Source organism: Cricetulus griseus, chromosome 3, assembly GCF_003668045.3.
Source record: "Cricetulus griseus strain 17A/GY chromosome 3, alternate assembly CriGri-PICRH-1.0, whole genome shotgun sequence".
Taxonomy (NCBI): Eukaryota; Metazoa; Chordata; class Mammalia; order Rodentia; family Cricetidae; genus Cricetulus; species Cricetulus griseus.
In genome coordinates, this window is record NC_048596.1 from 236,879,726 (window position 1) to 236,895,904 (window position 16,179).

Consider the following 16,179-nt stretch of genomic DNA (forward strand, 5'->3'; position numbering starts at 1 on the left):
CTCTGACTGTCCAGAAACTCACTATGTAGAGCAGGCTAGCCTTGAACTCACCAAGATTTGCCTGCCTCTGCCTCCCAATTGCTGGGATTAAAGGCATGTACCACTATGTCCTGGCCCAGGCTTAAGTCTTAGGTGACCTCAAGGTATATTATTAACTCTGTTTATGAGGTTCAGCAAAAGTTCTAGTCTTGTAGAGTATAAGAAATATTTTCTTAATAATGCATCACCACAGCTTTTGACTAATGGCATGAGATTACCATGTTTATTAGAAGAAGCATAGTATTATAGTTCAGAAAAGGAGTTTATGTTTTCAGTAAAGATAAGAATGCAGTTTTAAAAGTTTAATAAGACGATTTAGGAAGCATGCAAATTCTAGGATGAAATGATCTTTTAGCTTGTATGCATTTAGTTTTTTTATCATACACTTTTCTTTTTCTGTCCACTCACTTCTTTCCCTTCTTTTCTCATCACTCTCATGTTATTGGAACCAAGGTTTTGCTTTGTAATCCTTACTGGGTTAGAACTTGCTATATAGCCCAGGCCAGCCTAGAACTCTTGATCCTCCTGCCTCAGCTTCCTGGGTACCGGAGTATAGGTATGTAACATCACACCTAGCTTCTCTTTTTAAAGATGCTATATAAATAGTACCAGAAATGTTACAATGCACTTACCAATAAATCTAGTAAAATATATATACTTCTGCATAGAATTCTATAAAACATAAAAATTAAAAGAAACTAAATGTGATTTAATTAAGTAGAAAATGATTAGATTTTCATGTGTTCAAAGAATCAGTGTTGTAAAGATACATGTTTTCTCCAAATTGATATATACCTTCCAATATAGTCCTAATCAAAATCTCTAGCTTTTCAAACTAACAGTGTTATGGAGATATAATTCACATGATATAATCTTTATATATGCAAAATGCAGTTGTGTTTAGGACACTCAGAAATATGTGCACTGTCACCATGGCCAATTTTAGAGCACTCTCATTATCTCAAAAGGAAACCTGTAGTGTAGCCATCCTTTTCTACCCTCCTCCTAGCCAAAAGCTACCACTAATCTGCTTTTTGTGGCTGCAGATTTTACTTTCCATGAAATATAATCCATGAAATATCCTTTAATGTATTATTAAAATGCCTAAAATTATCCAAGTCTTACAGCAACAATAGTTTTTCTAGTAATGTTTTGTCAGGTTTTAGGATTAGACATTCTAAATGAATCTGAAGTGGTAACTTATAGTTTGTTTAAATTATTTTATGTGTATGGGTGTTTTGCCCATATTATGTATGTCTGTGCACCATGTATGTACATAGCACCCACAGAGGCCAGAGAGGGCATCAGGTCACCTGACAGTATAGTAACAGATGGTTGTGAGCAGCCACATGGGACTGTGAATTGAGTCTGGGTCCTCTGGAAGAGTAGTGCTTTTAACTGCTGAATCATCTCTCCAGCTCCATAGCTTATAGTTTTATTTGTATTTAACTGACAACCAAAGATGCTGAGCACCATTTCTTATAGGCTCATTGGCCATATGCCTACTTTTTTGTGAGTCTGTTCAAGTTATATGTGTTTTTGTTATTGTGTTTATGGCTTTTTTTTCTTTCTCTTAAGACAGGGTTTCTCTGTGTATCCCTGGCTGTTCTGAAACAAACTATGTAGACCAGGATGGCCTTCAACTCAGAGGTTCACCTGTCTCTGCCTTCCAAGCGCTGGGATTAAAGATGTGCATCACTGCCCATTATATGCCATTTTTAAGGCCAGGCTATTTGTTTACTATCCAGTGTAACAGTTATTTATTATGCTGTATACAATTCTGTTGGATTGCAAATATGATAGATCCTTCATGAAATAACTTTTAATATGTAGCTAAATGACTAAAATCACTAGAGCTTTAATTGCAATAATGTTTTTCCTATGTAATAACTTTTTTATTTCTTCTTTCTACCTAGTCACTTTTTGGAATATTTACAGCAATGATAATAGGGACAGTATATGTTATCTTTGGAGTGCAGATAAATAGCCATTTTAAAAATAGAGTTTATCTATATTTGATTGTTTCAGTTAGTGGTGAATGACTATTTGAGTCTTTAAGGGAAATTAGTTGAACAAGATACCCTCTTTAAAGATATGTCACACTAGATACAAAGCTGCCTATTGCTGAGTGGACTGTAGTTTTAATATTAGTGGGGGCATTGTTTGACTATTTGGGGGATGGGGTGATTTATCCATCCACTGTGGACCTTTTTTGCTTTATCAATATCTAGCATAAAGAATTAAGAGGACTCCTTATTGAGAGAATCAGCAAACATACATATAAAATATATAGTTGGATAAATTTTGAGAAGTATTTATATCTCCATACAACCACCATTTCACTCAGTGTGTCACCATGCCCTTTTCAGACAGCCTCTATCAGTTGCCCACTGTACAGTAACTAATGTGTTGATCGCTGGCATCTAAGTATAATTCTGTTTTTCTAGGACTTTTCATCAGTGATCACACAGTTTGCCCTCTTTTGACTCTGAGATTGTTGTATCCATTCTGTTGCAACAGTCAGTCAGTCATGTTTGTTTGTTGTTTTTTTTTTTACTGATTAGTATTTTGTTGTATGTGTGTACCACAGTTTAACTGTTCACCTGCTGCTTAATCATTTAGATCGAATGCATTTGGTTATTATGGATAAAAATGCTATGGACATTCTTACAAGTCTTTCTGTGGTTGGATTCAGTTTTCATTGGGCATACAAATTACTGGTGAAAGGATAGTTATTTGTGTAACTTTGTAAGAAGCTGAAAGTTGTTTTCTGTGGTTGAGCCATTTTTAACAAAAAATTTTGTTAGATATTTATGAGAAGTCTACTTGTTCTAATAGTCTCTTTAAGATGTATCATTTTTCTAATATTAGCCATTTATAAGTGAGCATGAAGAAGTATCTAATTGCATTCCTGACAATTAAGGATGCTGAGAACTTTTTAATGTACTTATTGATCATTTATATGGGTTATATATAATGTTTATATATAATATATAACCATGTATATGTAACATAGTAATTATATGTAATATAACTATAAATGTTTATATATATATGTGACTACATATATACATATATAATGACCATTCCTTTTCTTTTTTTAACAAATTTTATTTAAATTAGAAACAATCTTATTTTACATATCAATCCCAGTTCCCTCTTCCTCCCATCCTCCCAAGCCCCCCACCGACCCCCATCCCCCATCCACTCCCCAGGGAGGGTGAGGCTTTCCATGGGGATCAGAAAAATCTCTCAAGTCATACCCTCCCCGTGTATCTAGGCTAAGAGTGTATCCCTCTATGGGAAATGGGCTCCCCAATGGACGTTCATCATGGTTCCACTGCCAGAGGCCCCATAATCTGCTCAGTGCTCCTAGCTGATACCCACGTTCAGGGGGCCTGTTTGGTCCCTATGTTGGTTCCCCAGCTGTCAGACTGGGGTCCATGAGTTCTCACTTGCTCAGGTCAGCTGTTTTTGTGGGTTTCCCCAGCATGGTCTTGACCCCTTTGTTCGTCTCTCCTCCCTCTCTGAAACTGGATTCCAGGAGTTTGGCTCGATGCTTAGCTGTGGATCTCTGCTTCTGCTTCCATCAGCTGCTGGATGAAGGCTCTAGGATGGCATTTAAGGTAGTCATCAATCTCATTATAGGGGAAGGGCATTTAAGGTAGCCTCTTCACTATTGCTTAGGTTCCTAGTTGGATGACCACTCCTTTTCTGCAAGAGATATTTGCTATGATACTGGATGCAGTAGGTAGCACTAAACTATATATATTTTCCCATCCTATATGTAAATATATGTGATGAAGTATAATTTATAAATTAGACACAATAAAAGGTACATAATCATTGATAAAATAGAGCAATTATGGCAAAGTACTTTAATAAAATTTATTTAAATTTTGTGAGTTATTTCTTTTTTACTTTTTTTTTTTTTTTTGGTTTTTTGAGATAGGGTTTTTCTGTGTATCTTTGGCGCCTATCCTGACACTCGCTCTGTAGACCAGGCTGGCCTCGAACTCACAGAGATCCGCTTGCCTCTGCCTCCCGAGTGTTGGGATTAAAGGCGTGCGCCACCAACAACCAGTTTTTAAAACTATTTTAATTCATGTATTTATTTAATATTTAATTTTATAGTAGTGTTGAGGATCAAAGCCATTTTCTCATGAATACAAAATAATCACTCTACCAAGTGATGAATTTTCTCAGCCTTTCTAACCTTGTAGCCTTGTTTTTAACCTTACATCTCTGATCCAATTTACATTACTATTTGGGTAAAGGGTGAGGTAGGCATTGCCACTCTTTTTTATTTTAATTTTTTATTTATTTATTTTTTAATTTCATTTTACATACCAACCACAGTTCTCCCTCCTCTCCTCCCAAATCCCCTTCTACCCCACCCCCATCCACTCCTCAGAGAGGGTAAGGTCTCCCATGGGGAGTCAACAAAAGCTGGTACATCAAGTTGAGGCAGGAGCAAACCCTGCTCCCTGTATCAAGGTTGAGCAAGGTATCTCACCATAGGGAATGGGCTCCAAAAAGCCAGCTCATACACCAGGGATAAATGCTGGTCCCACTGCCAGGGTCCTAGAAACAGACTAAGCCACACAATTGTAACCCATATTCAGAGGGCCTAGTTAGGTCCCATGCAGGCTTCCAGCTGTCAATCCAGAACCCATGAGCTCCCACTAGCTTGGATCAGCTGTCTCTATGGGTTTCCCATCATGATCTTGACCCTCTCCCCCATCATATAATCCCTCCTCCCTCTCTTCCAGTGGACTCCAGGAGCTCACCCCAGTGCTTGGCTGTGGATCTCTGTATCTGCTTCCATTTGTTACTAGGTGAAGGTTCTATGATGACACTTAGGTCACCAATCTGTTACAGGAGAAGGCTGGTTCAGGTACCCTCTCCTCTATTGCTAGGAGTCTTAGCTGGGGTCATCCTTGTGAATTCCTAGGATTTTCCCTAGCACTAGGTTTCTCCTTAGCCCTATAATGGCTCCCTGTATCAAGATGTCTCTTTCATTGCTCTCTCTCTCTCCATCCCTCCCCCAGCTCAACCATCCTGTTCCTCATGTTCTCATCCCCTATTTCCTCCCCTCCCTTCACCCCCAGTTTACCCAGGAGATCTTATCTATTTGCCCTTCCTAGGGTAAGCCATGCATGTCCTTCTTAGGGTCTTCCTTGTTACCTAGCTTCTCTGGGTCTGTGGATTGTAGGCTGGTTGTTCTTTGCTTTACATCTAATATCCTCTTATGAGTGAGTATATACTGTGTCTTTCTGAGTCTGTGTTACCCCACTCAAGATGGCTTTTTCTAGTTCCATTTGTCTGCAAATTCCATTGTTTTTAACAGCTGAGTAATACTCCATTGTTTAAATGAGTATTAAATGAGTATTAAATGAGTACCACATTTTCTTTGTTTGTTCTCCAGTTGAGGGGCATCTAGGTTGTTTCCATGTTCTGGTTATTATGAATAATGCTGCTATGAATATAGTTGTGCCCTTGTGATGTGATTGGGCATCCTTTGTGTATATGCCCAAGAGTGATATTGCTGGGTCTAGAGGTAGATTGAGTCTCAGTTTTCTGAGAAACCGCCATTCTGATTTCTAAAACATCTGTACAAGCTTGTACTTCCACCAGCAGTGGAGAAGTGTTCCCCTTAGTTCACATCCTTTCCAACATCAGTGTTTTTGATCTTAGCCATTCTGACAGGTATAAGATGGTATCTCAGAGTTGTTTTGAGTTGCATTTCCCTGATGACTAAGACTGTTGAGCAATTCATGTTTTTTTTGCCATTTGAGATTCTTCTGTTGAGAATTCTCTGTTTAGATCTGTACCCCCATATTTTAATTGGATTATTTGGTATTTTGATGTCTAGTTTCTTGAGTTCTTTATATATTTTGGAGATCAGCCCTCTGTCAGATGTGGGGTTGGTGAAGATCTTTTCCTATTCTGTAGGCTTCCATTTAGTCTTATTTATGGTGTCCTTTGCCTTACAGAAGCTTTTTAGTTTCAGTAGGTCCCATTTATTAATTGTTGCTCTCAGTGTCTGTGCTACTGGTGTTATGTTCAGGAAGTGTTTTCCCGTACCAATTCCTTAGAGGGTACCATCTACTTTCTCTTCTAAGAGGTTCAATGTGGCTGGATTTATGTTGAGGTCTTTGATCCATTTGGACTTGAGTTTTGTGCATGGTGATAGATATGTATCTATCTGCAGTCTTCTACATGTCAGTGTCAGTTATGTCAGCACCATTTGTTGAAGATGTTTTCTTTTTTCCACCGTGTAATTTTAGCTTTTTTGACAAAGATCAGGTGTTCATAGATGTGTGGATTAATGTCAGGGTCTTCAATTTAATTTCATTGATCTGTTTTTATGCCAATCCCAAGGTGTTTTTAATACTATAGCTCTATGGTAGAGCTTGAATTCAGGGATATTGATGCCTCCAGAAATTCGTTTATTGTATAGGGTGTTTTGGCTATCCTAGGCATTTTGCTTTTCCATATGAAGTTTAGTATTGTTCTTTTGAGCTAGTACCAGTACTCCTCAAAGTGTTTCACACAATCAAAACAGAAGAAACATTGTCTAACTCATTTTATCAGATGACAGTTACTTTGATACCCAAACTACACAAAGATACAACAAAGAAAGGGAATTACAGACCAATCTCCCTCATGAACATTGATGCAAAAATAATAAAATACTGGCAAACTGAATCCAAGAACACATTAAAAAAATTCATCCACCATGATCAAGGAGGCTTCATTCTAGAGATGCAAGGATGGTTCAGCATATGAAAAAACACATAATCATCTCATTAGATGCTGAAAAAACCTTCAAGAAAATCCAACACCCCTCCATGATAAAGGTCTTGGAGAGAACAGGGATACAAGGAACTTTCCTAAACATAATAAAGGCAAAATACAGCAAGCTGACCACCAACATCAAACTAAATGGAAATAAACTCAAAGCATATTGCGTGGGGATCAAGATTCACTAGACTTAGTACAGGTTAAGTGAAGTTTATTTGGGGAGACTACACTTACACAAGATTCAGGTGACCGCTGCAGAGCCTCTTCTTTCCTCTGTGAAATCACTGGTGATGTTGTTGAAAGCATAATACTGTAGAGGAATCAGAGAATACCCAAATAAACTGATTTATGCCATGTTCATGGACTGAGAGAACTCAGTAGTGTCAGTTATTTTTATTTATTTATTTATTTATTTTTGGTTTATCGAGACAGGGTTTCTCTGTGGCTTTGGAGGCTGTCCTGGAACTAGCTCTTGTAGACAAGGCTGGTCTCAAACTCACAGAGATCCACCTGCCTCTGCCTCCCGAGTGCTGGGATTAAAGGTGTGCGCCACCACTGCCCAGCAGTAGTATCAGTTCTTTCCAAATTAACTATACTTAGTGGTCTCTATCTGGACTTTCTGTTCTGTACACTATCTGTTGTCTTTTCTTTCACCTACATTGCACTGACTTGATTAATATGGCTTTTAAATAAAAATAAATCTAGAGGGCCCACAAGATGACTTAGTGGGCCAAGGCCCTTGCCACCAAGCCTAAGTCTAATAACTTGAATTCAGTCCTTAAAATACACATGGTGGAAGAAGAGAACTGACTCCTGCAAGTTACATAACCTGTGATCTCCACACACACATCATAGCACAAGTACAATCCCCCAATAAACAAACAAACAAATAAATAAATGTAGTTTTAAAGAGTAAATCCAGAAACCAGGTCATGTTGATTTCTCTTAGTCCATGAACATGGTGTAAATTTGTTAATTTGGCTCTTTAATTCCTCTACAGTGTTGTTTTCAATATAGAGATTGTGTATTTTTTATTAAATTGGTTCAAATATTTTATTCGCTTTTGATGTTATTGAAAATGCTATTTATAGATTTCATCTTCCTGTTTGTTGCTTATAGTAATAGAACTGAGCCTTTTTGTTAAATTCATTTATTGGATCTCAGAATTTTTCTGTAAACTCTCTTAGGATTCTTTCTGTTAGCAACTATGTCATTAGTATAATGACAGTTTAATTTTTTTCCCAGTCTTTATACCTTAACTTTTCTCCTTTTTGGAGTATCTTCTAGCATAGAAGCAGATGGAATTGATGGGCGACAGTGGACTTGTAGTCTTGGGTCTAACCTAAGGGAAGTGTTTTTCCATTGAATGTGGTTTGAGCACAGTGCTTCTTAGTTGACTTTGATCAGAATGAGGTTTTTTTTTCCTGCTTGTGGTTCACTGAGAGTTTGTAGCTTTAATAGATGCTGAGTTATGGCAAATGTCTTTTCTGCATCTATTGAGACTATCATTATTTTTCCTTTTAATTCTTAATATGGGTGAAGTACACAGATGGTTTTTAAATGTTGTACTAAGCTTAGATATCTGTGATAATCCCCATTTGTTAATTATTATACATAATAATTTTACTCTATTAAATAAGTTATTCTTTTTAAATGACAAATAGCTTCTTTTTAATGGTTAATGATGACAAATTTTATGTTTATATTCATATACATACATTTGTATATGCATACATATATACAGGCTAGGACCTGATTGGGTTTATAGGTTTTTACACATTCTGAGGGCCTGAATATTTTTATTCTACGTGAGTGGTTCACTAATTCCTGGTCTCCAGGACTCTTGGCTTCATGCACTAAGAATAGATTGCTTTTTTACTGGGGATAGAAGACAAGAGACCTTTTCACTCTTTGTTATCCTTCACACTTTTAAGTGAAGCTGGTAGTTATTTCTGTCCTCTAAAAAATTAAAGTTTTTATACAAGTATATATTGTATGTTGAACATATTCCCCCATATTTTCCCTTTTTTCTCTCCTCCCACAGTGTTTCTTAAAAGTACAACTTTCTTTGAAATGTAGGTTTCTTATGAATCTTAGTGAGATTACCTCTGTATTACTAAAACCATATCTATAACTGTTTTTGAGACAGATTTACCAGACTAGACTGCATAGTAAAGCCCTGTCTAGCAAACAAAACATCATGGTAGATAAATGGGAGGTAAAAATACTGTTTTTCAAAGTGATGTGTAACAGAAATAAAGATAATCATTAGGGAATCTTTTTAGCAAAGCTAAAAAAAAAATCCAGTCTGGACTTATTATGATTCCTTTAGCTCTGTAACTATACAGTTAGGGTGGAAAAAAATTAGATAATCCTAATGAAATTTTTAATATATATATAATATACATATATTAGAATAAAATTCTTAGAGAAGAAATGAGGACTAGCAATGTGTTAATATGCTGATGCTATATTGTGTTTTTACATTTGGAAAGTTAATTTACTTAGTATGCTAAACATTCATTTGTAATAACATTGAATAGCTTCAATAATTTTGTATTACTTTATAGCTACAGTTCATGTTCTTTGATGTCAAACATTCCATGACAAGGTCTCCACTGATGCCTACCTTTGAGCCTTCTAGATATGTGTCTGGACTAGATCTCAACCTTTCCTGACTCACTTGCCCTTCCTTTTCCTCCTGTGACTACTGCTCCTAAATGCCTAACATGGGAAGAGCTATGCCTGGTATTTGCCAAGAACTTGTAACATGTTTCTTGAACTGAATTGAGAAAGTGACACCTCAGTGAGAATGATTTCATTAATTATTGTTGTAGGGGAAAATTTTAAAGGCATGATCTATCCTTTTTCTCTTTTAGAAATGAAGACAAAACTATAAGTATTAAGTAATAGAAGGTATAATATAGACTCATTTCTATATGTCAGGTCATTAGAAAGCCAGAGAATGGCTCTGTGCATGGCCTGTGTTGCCTGATGTGGCATGAATGGATCTGGCCTGAGGGGACAACCTTATTTCTAGATACTATAGTTGGTATGCATACTTTGACATAACTAACCCCTACTTTTCCAGAGTGCTTACAAATAAAAGAAAAATATTTATGGGTCTCCAACAAAATTACATGTGACGTTTCTCTGAAGACCAGAAAGGATTAAAAAAAAGTAGATATATATAATACTTTAATAGAATCAGGGCCAGTGAAATGGCTAAGTGGGTATAGGTGATTGCTACAGAAGCCTGGTGTGTTGGGTTTGACCCCTCAGAACTCATGTTCTGGGGTGGAAGGAGAGAAACAATTCCACAAAGTTGTCTTCTAACATGCACACATACACTATGGCATGTGCACACAAACAAGCCACATTATTCTTATTCTTATTATTACTAGGGAGAGTTACCTCACTAATGAGTTGTGTTAGAAACACGCTAATTAAGTGTGAGGTAAAGAATTGTTGCATTAAGCTGTAAATGTGTCCTCCTTCCCACCTAGGACTGTTGTTCTAGCATAGCAGGTCAAACCCCAAAGATCTATACTTGCTTCCACCTCATCCTTTCAAAGGCATGTGGTTTATAAGTTTGCATGGAACTGGGGGCAATAGGCATGAAATCCTGAGAGGGGAGAGCAATTGTTTCAGGAAGAACCGGGTTATGAGCCCCACAGAGCAGATATTGCTGGAGCTAGGCCTTATATGGTAGGAAGGTATTAGGGATGATCCAGATCATGTTGAGCAGCAGGCGGAGGCAGGAATGTCTGTTCACATAGCAGTGATGATTTGCCAGTGTACTGCTGTAGAACAAGGACTCAGTTACCAGGACCGTGAGTCTATTTAGTTAGAATCCACTAAAGACTCAGATTGGAGAACTCTGAAAGATTAATGAGCTAGGAAGTTATTTACTTTTATTTAAGACTGGGAATCTTTCTTTAATTCCTTTGACTCTTCTGCCTGCTATAACAGGGACTCACTCTGTTCATTCCATTATCACTTCATTAAAGCTGTGATTGTGAATGTTATCAGCACCCTCCAGTTGCTAAAGGCTTTTCAGCCATCATTTTATACAGTTCAGAAATGACAGCTTTCATCCCGTTGAATGCCTTTTCTTTCACTGCTCTCTTCTGTGGTTTCTCTGGTTCTACCACTCTCTGTAATAACAGTTTGCTCAACAGGCTTACTTCATTCAGCACTGCCCATCCTTTAAGACTTTTCAAAGTCTTAAAGACGCCCCCCCCCCCACACATCTCAGATTACATATGTCTAAAAAATGAATCAGGGCTAATTAGATGGCTCAGCAGGTAAAGGCATTCACTGCTAAGCCTAATAACAACTCATGCACACTAAATATAATTTTAAAAATTTAAAGTCAACCCATCATCTTTACCCTAACCTAGTACCCCTCTTAGATTTTCTGTCTGTGGAAATATTATCAGATACCTAGTTACTTAAACCAGAAACCTATGAGGAGTCTTTTTTTTTTCCACTCTTGTGCATCACTGAAAATAAACTGTGAGACATTTCAGTTTTACTATATAGTTTCTCATATGTCTCTGTGTTTATTTGTTGAGTTACTTAGTCATTAATCTCACATATGGGCCATGTGACCTTACTGCTAACATTGGTTGTTCCCACTTACCACAATTATTACTAACAAATCTATTTGTGTCATCCTGCTCCCCTCCCCAAAGACTGTCATGAGAAGGAATAACTCCAGGCTTAACTGTTAAATACTTGACCACCATGTCCCAGGTTTCCCAGGTATAGCTGTCTAGTTGCAGTCCTACTTCAATACTTCTAATGATCTTTTTTTTTTTCTGAACTCCTATACTGAATATCAATTCCATAGTAGGGTTCAGTTCCATACTGGAAAATTTACTGATACTACATGCCTTCTATTGTTCTGTTTGTGTATATTTTATGGAACAATTAAAGGGACCTTTTCCAACATGGAACATTTACTTTGAAAAGGATTATATAGAAAGTCCCTTGAATAGAGTGTTCAGTCAATGTATTTATCTTCACTGATAAATATTTCTATATGTATTATTAATATTGCTTTCACTTTTAAAATTATTTTCTGTTTTACATTTAACTACATGAAGACTTACATTTTTCTAGTAACCTTGTTTACTAACTTACAGGCTTTATTTTTTTATTTTTACTTAACAAGTCTGTTTTTCAGACTTGTGATGAATTCTTGCAATGTGCATGTAGCAATAACAGCTCTCTTGGAAATACTAGCAAGAATATGCTAAATACCACCACATAATCTTACATTCTTCTGTGGTTGGAAAGCTTATAAATTGATAAGTCTCCAGTTTGACTTGGACTTAAAATAGGTTAATTTGATCTTCAGTTTCTCAAATGTATCTTTTTTTAAGTATAAAAAATTGTTTTTGGTTCAGTTGAATACAGTATGTTAGGAATAAATGTGTCTTGGGCCCTTAGAACATGAAAGACCTTTTTTTTTTTTTTTTTTTTTTTTTTTTTTTTTTTTTTTCCTGACACAGGCCCTGACATGTAGAGAAGAACTCCTGACTCTTCTTCTGTCGCTCCTTCCCTTGGTGTGGAAGATACCTGTTCAGGAACAGCAGGCAACAGGTATGTCCCTTTTCAGAGATCACTTGAGCTCTCAGAGCCCATTGGTTCATTTGCAAAGCTACTTCTGCTTGAATGGTTAATGCAGCTTCATAGTAGCAGATATTGTGGTGATTTATTATATACCTAGTATGAAAAGTTCATTAGGCAAACACAAATTTATTTTCTTCCTGTAATATAAAAAAATCATGGTGTTTCTGAGAGGCTTACACAAATGACAATTACAAAATTCATGAAGAAGCAGAATACTTACTGAAAGGAGTTGCTAGGTATGCTGTAGTATTAGGAAAATAGGTGGTGAGGAGTTTGAAGAAAGGAATTAAATCACCTTGCTTAAAGACTGCTCTCACCATTGCTCTAAAAGTGACTTCTGCAATATTTTATTTAGTTCAGTTTTTCTAATTTTGCTTTTGAAGGAAAAACTTGAAGTTATGGTTTGTTTCTAGGCTAAGTAGAATTATAACATGAAGTCAATATGTAATTTTAATTTCTGATTTTGAAAAATATTCATTGTAAGTGCATGAACTTTACTTCAGTGGAAAGACAAACAGGTTTTCTCCTGGATCATTTCTAGAACTGTTTGATAATCTCCTGGTTTAAAAATAGTCTCCCTGTATCATATTTTAATGCCTTGTCTATATTTTAATGCATATTTGACATAGACCTCTTTTAAGGAAGATATTTAAAGATATAATATTATTTTCCTGACTATTGATTCACTAACTACTCTTTTTGTTTTTTTTTCTTGAGTTTGCAGAATTAAAAAATGGTTAACTAGCTAAGATTGATTACTGCCATTTTAGGGAAGTTGTCTTCATTGCTGGCATCTTATATTTTTGTGGAACTGGTCCCTTTTAATGTTTGCTCTCATTTGCTTTGTTTTTCCTCTCCTAAATAAAATACAAGATTCTATTAATGGGTTTTTATTTATTCCTCCTAAATTACAACTCTGTTTCATGTGGATTATAGCACATATTCATTTAATTAGATTCTTTTTCTAAGAAATGATCATTGAATGCTAACCCAAGCTCTGGGGAATTAGGATAGACTGCTGATCTCAGTATACTTGGCTAGTTCAGGAAACAAGTCCCCAGAGAAATGCTTTGACTGAAGAATTCTTTTAACCCCAGGCTTGATGAATACTTGATATGTACTATCTGATTTTGAGTTCATTTGGGTGAATATTGAAGCTATAAACTAACCTTATATCTTAACTATATCTTAATGCTATATCTTAACAGCATTACTAAAGGTTTATAAATGGTGAGCACAGCAGCTGGATAATTCAGTCTTATAGTTTGAAATTAGAATGAAGTATATTGGTTCAGTCCACATCCACTTTTCTAATTATTTTCTTTGCAGTTCTCAAAATCAATTTGTATTCCTCTAGCTAATGCCACCTAGTGTTGAAAGTGAAAAGGGTAAGTGTGGATGGAAGTGACCTAGAGAAGTAACTAGGGAAAGCAGACTTGCAGGAAAATTATGTGAGGCCAGACTTACAATGTGGGTTGTAAGAGTCATTACCCATACATGTTGAGTTGAACAAATACTGACATATTTATTCTAAGCTTCTTTCTTGATTTCATTAGATTTTAACCTGCCATTGTCATCTAATATAATCCTGACCAAAGAAAAGAACTCAAGTTTGCAAAAGTCAACTCAGGGAAAATTATATTTAGAAGGAAGTGCTCCGCCTGGTCCAGTTTCTGCAAAAGTAAACCTTTTTCGAAAAAGCAGACAACAGCGTAAAAGTACCCATCGCTATTCTGTAAGAGATGCAAGAAAGACACAGCTCTCCACCTCTGACTCCGAAGGCAACTCGGATGAGAAAAGTACAGTTGTGAGTAAGCACAGGAGGTCCCATGTGCTACCCCGGCTCCTGACGCAGTCTCCTAAGGAAGACCACCTCATAGCCAAACTTGACCCATCTGAAACCAAAGAACTGGTCCTTTCTGATGCCATGGCTTTGGAAAACTCCAGAGAAATCATTCCGAGACAGGATTCAAATGGCGACATATTAAGTGAGCCAGCAGCCTTGTCTATTCTCAGTAACATGAATAACTCTCCCTTTGACTTATGTCATGTTCTGTTATCGCTATTGGAGAAAGTCTGTAAGTTTGACATTGCTTTGAATCATAATTCTTCCCTAGCTACCAGTGTAGTACCCACACTGACTGAGTTCCTAGCAGGCTTTGGGGACTGTTGTAACCAGAGTGACACTTTGGAGAGACAAGTGGTTTCTTCAGGTTGGTCTGAAGAGCCGGTGGCTTTGGTTCAACGGATGCTCTTTCGAACGGTGCTGCATCTTATGTCAGTAGATGTTAGCACAGCAGAGGCAATGCCCGAAAGTCTTAGAAAAAATTTGACTGAATTGCTCAGGGCAGCTTTAAAAATTAGATCTTGCTTGGAAAAGCAGCCTGACCCTTTCTCACCAAGACAAAAGAAAACACTACAGGAGGTCCAGGAGGGCTTTGTATTTTCCAAGTATCGACATAGAGCCCTTCTTCTACCTGAGCTTCTGGAAGGAGTTCTACAGCTCCTTATCTCTTGTCTTCAGAGTGCAGCTTCAAATCCCTTTTACTTCAGTCAAGCCATGGATTTAGTTCAAGAATTTATTCAGCATCAAGGATTTAATCTGTTTGAAACAGCAGTTCTTCAGATGGAATGGCTTCTTTCAAGGGATGGTGTTCCTTCAGAGGCTACAGAACATTTGAAAACCCTGATAAACAGTGTAATGAAAATAGTAAGTACTGTTAAAAAAGTGAAATCAGAGCAACTTCATCACTCCATGTGCACGAGGAAAAGGCACCGGCGTTGTGAGTATTCCCATTTCATGCAGCACCACCGTGATCTCTCAGGTCTCCTGGTTTCAGCTTTTAAAAACCAGCTTTCTAAAAGTCCCTTTGAAGAGACTGCAGAGGGAGATGTCCAGTATCCTGAGCGGTGCTGCTGCATTGCTGTGTGTGCTCACCAGTGCTTGCGCTTGCTGCAGCAGGTTTCCCTGAGCACCACCTGTGTCCAGATCTTATCGGGTGTACACAGTGTTGGAATCTGTTGTTGTATGGATCCTAAGTCTGTGATTATCCCTTTACTTCATGCTTTTAAGTTGCCAGCACTGAAGAATTTTCAGCAGCACATACTGAATGTCCTTAACAAACTTCTTTTGGATCAGTTAGGGGGAGCAGAGATTTCACAGAGAATTAAAAAAGCAGCTTGCAACATCTGTACTGTGGATTCTGACCAACTGGCTAAGTTAGAAGAGACACTGCAAGGCACCTTGTGTGGTGCTGGCCCTTCCTCTGGTTTGCCCAGTCCTTCTTACAGATTTCAAGGTATCCTGCCCAGCAGTGGGTCTGAAGACTTATTGTGGAAATGGGATGCATTGGAAGCTTATCAGAACTTTGTCTTTCAAGAAGACAGATTGCATAACATACAGATTGCAAACCACATTTGCAATTTAATCCAGAAAGGCAATGTAGTTGTTCAATGGAAGTTGTTTAATTATATTTTTAATCCTGTGCTCCAAAGAGGAGTTGAATTAGTACATCATTGTCAGCAACTAAGCATTACTTCAGCTCAGACTCATATGTGTAGTCAACTGAAACAGTGTTTGCCTCAGGAAGTGCTTCAGATTTATCTAAAAACTCTGCCTATTCTACTTAAATCCAGGTGTGTATGTACGCATATATATTTACAGTTGCATATATTATACATACATGGGATAAA

At 37.1% G+C, this 16,179-nt stretch overlaps 1 protein-coding gene across 3 annotated transcripts in view; it reads left to right on the forward strand.

Annotated features, from left to right (window-relative positions):
• Lyst (lysosomal trafficking regulator) overlaps window positions 1–16,179 on the forward strand; it is a 171,603-nt gene that overhangs the window by 37,225 nt on the left and 118,199 nt on the right. For all 3 annotated transcript variants that reach the window (XM_035442855.1, XM_027409436.2, XM_035442856.1), the window contains exons 4-5: window positions 12,366–12,456; window positions 14,043–16,122. In XM_035442855.1, coding sequence (XP_035298746.1) covers window positions 12,366–12,456; window positions 14,043–16,122 — 2,171 coding nt within the window. The remainder of the gene's footprint in view (window positions 1–12,365; window positions 12,457–14,042; window positions 16,123–16,179) is intronic.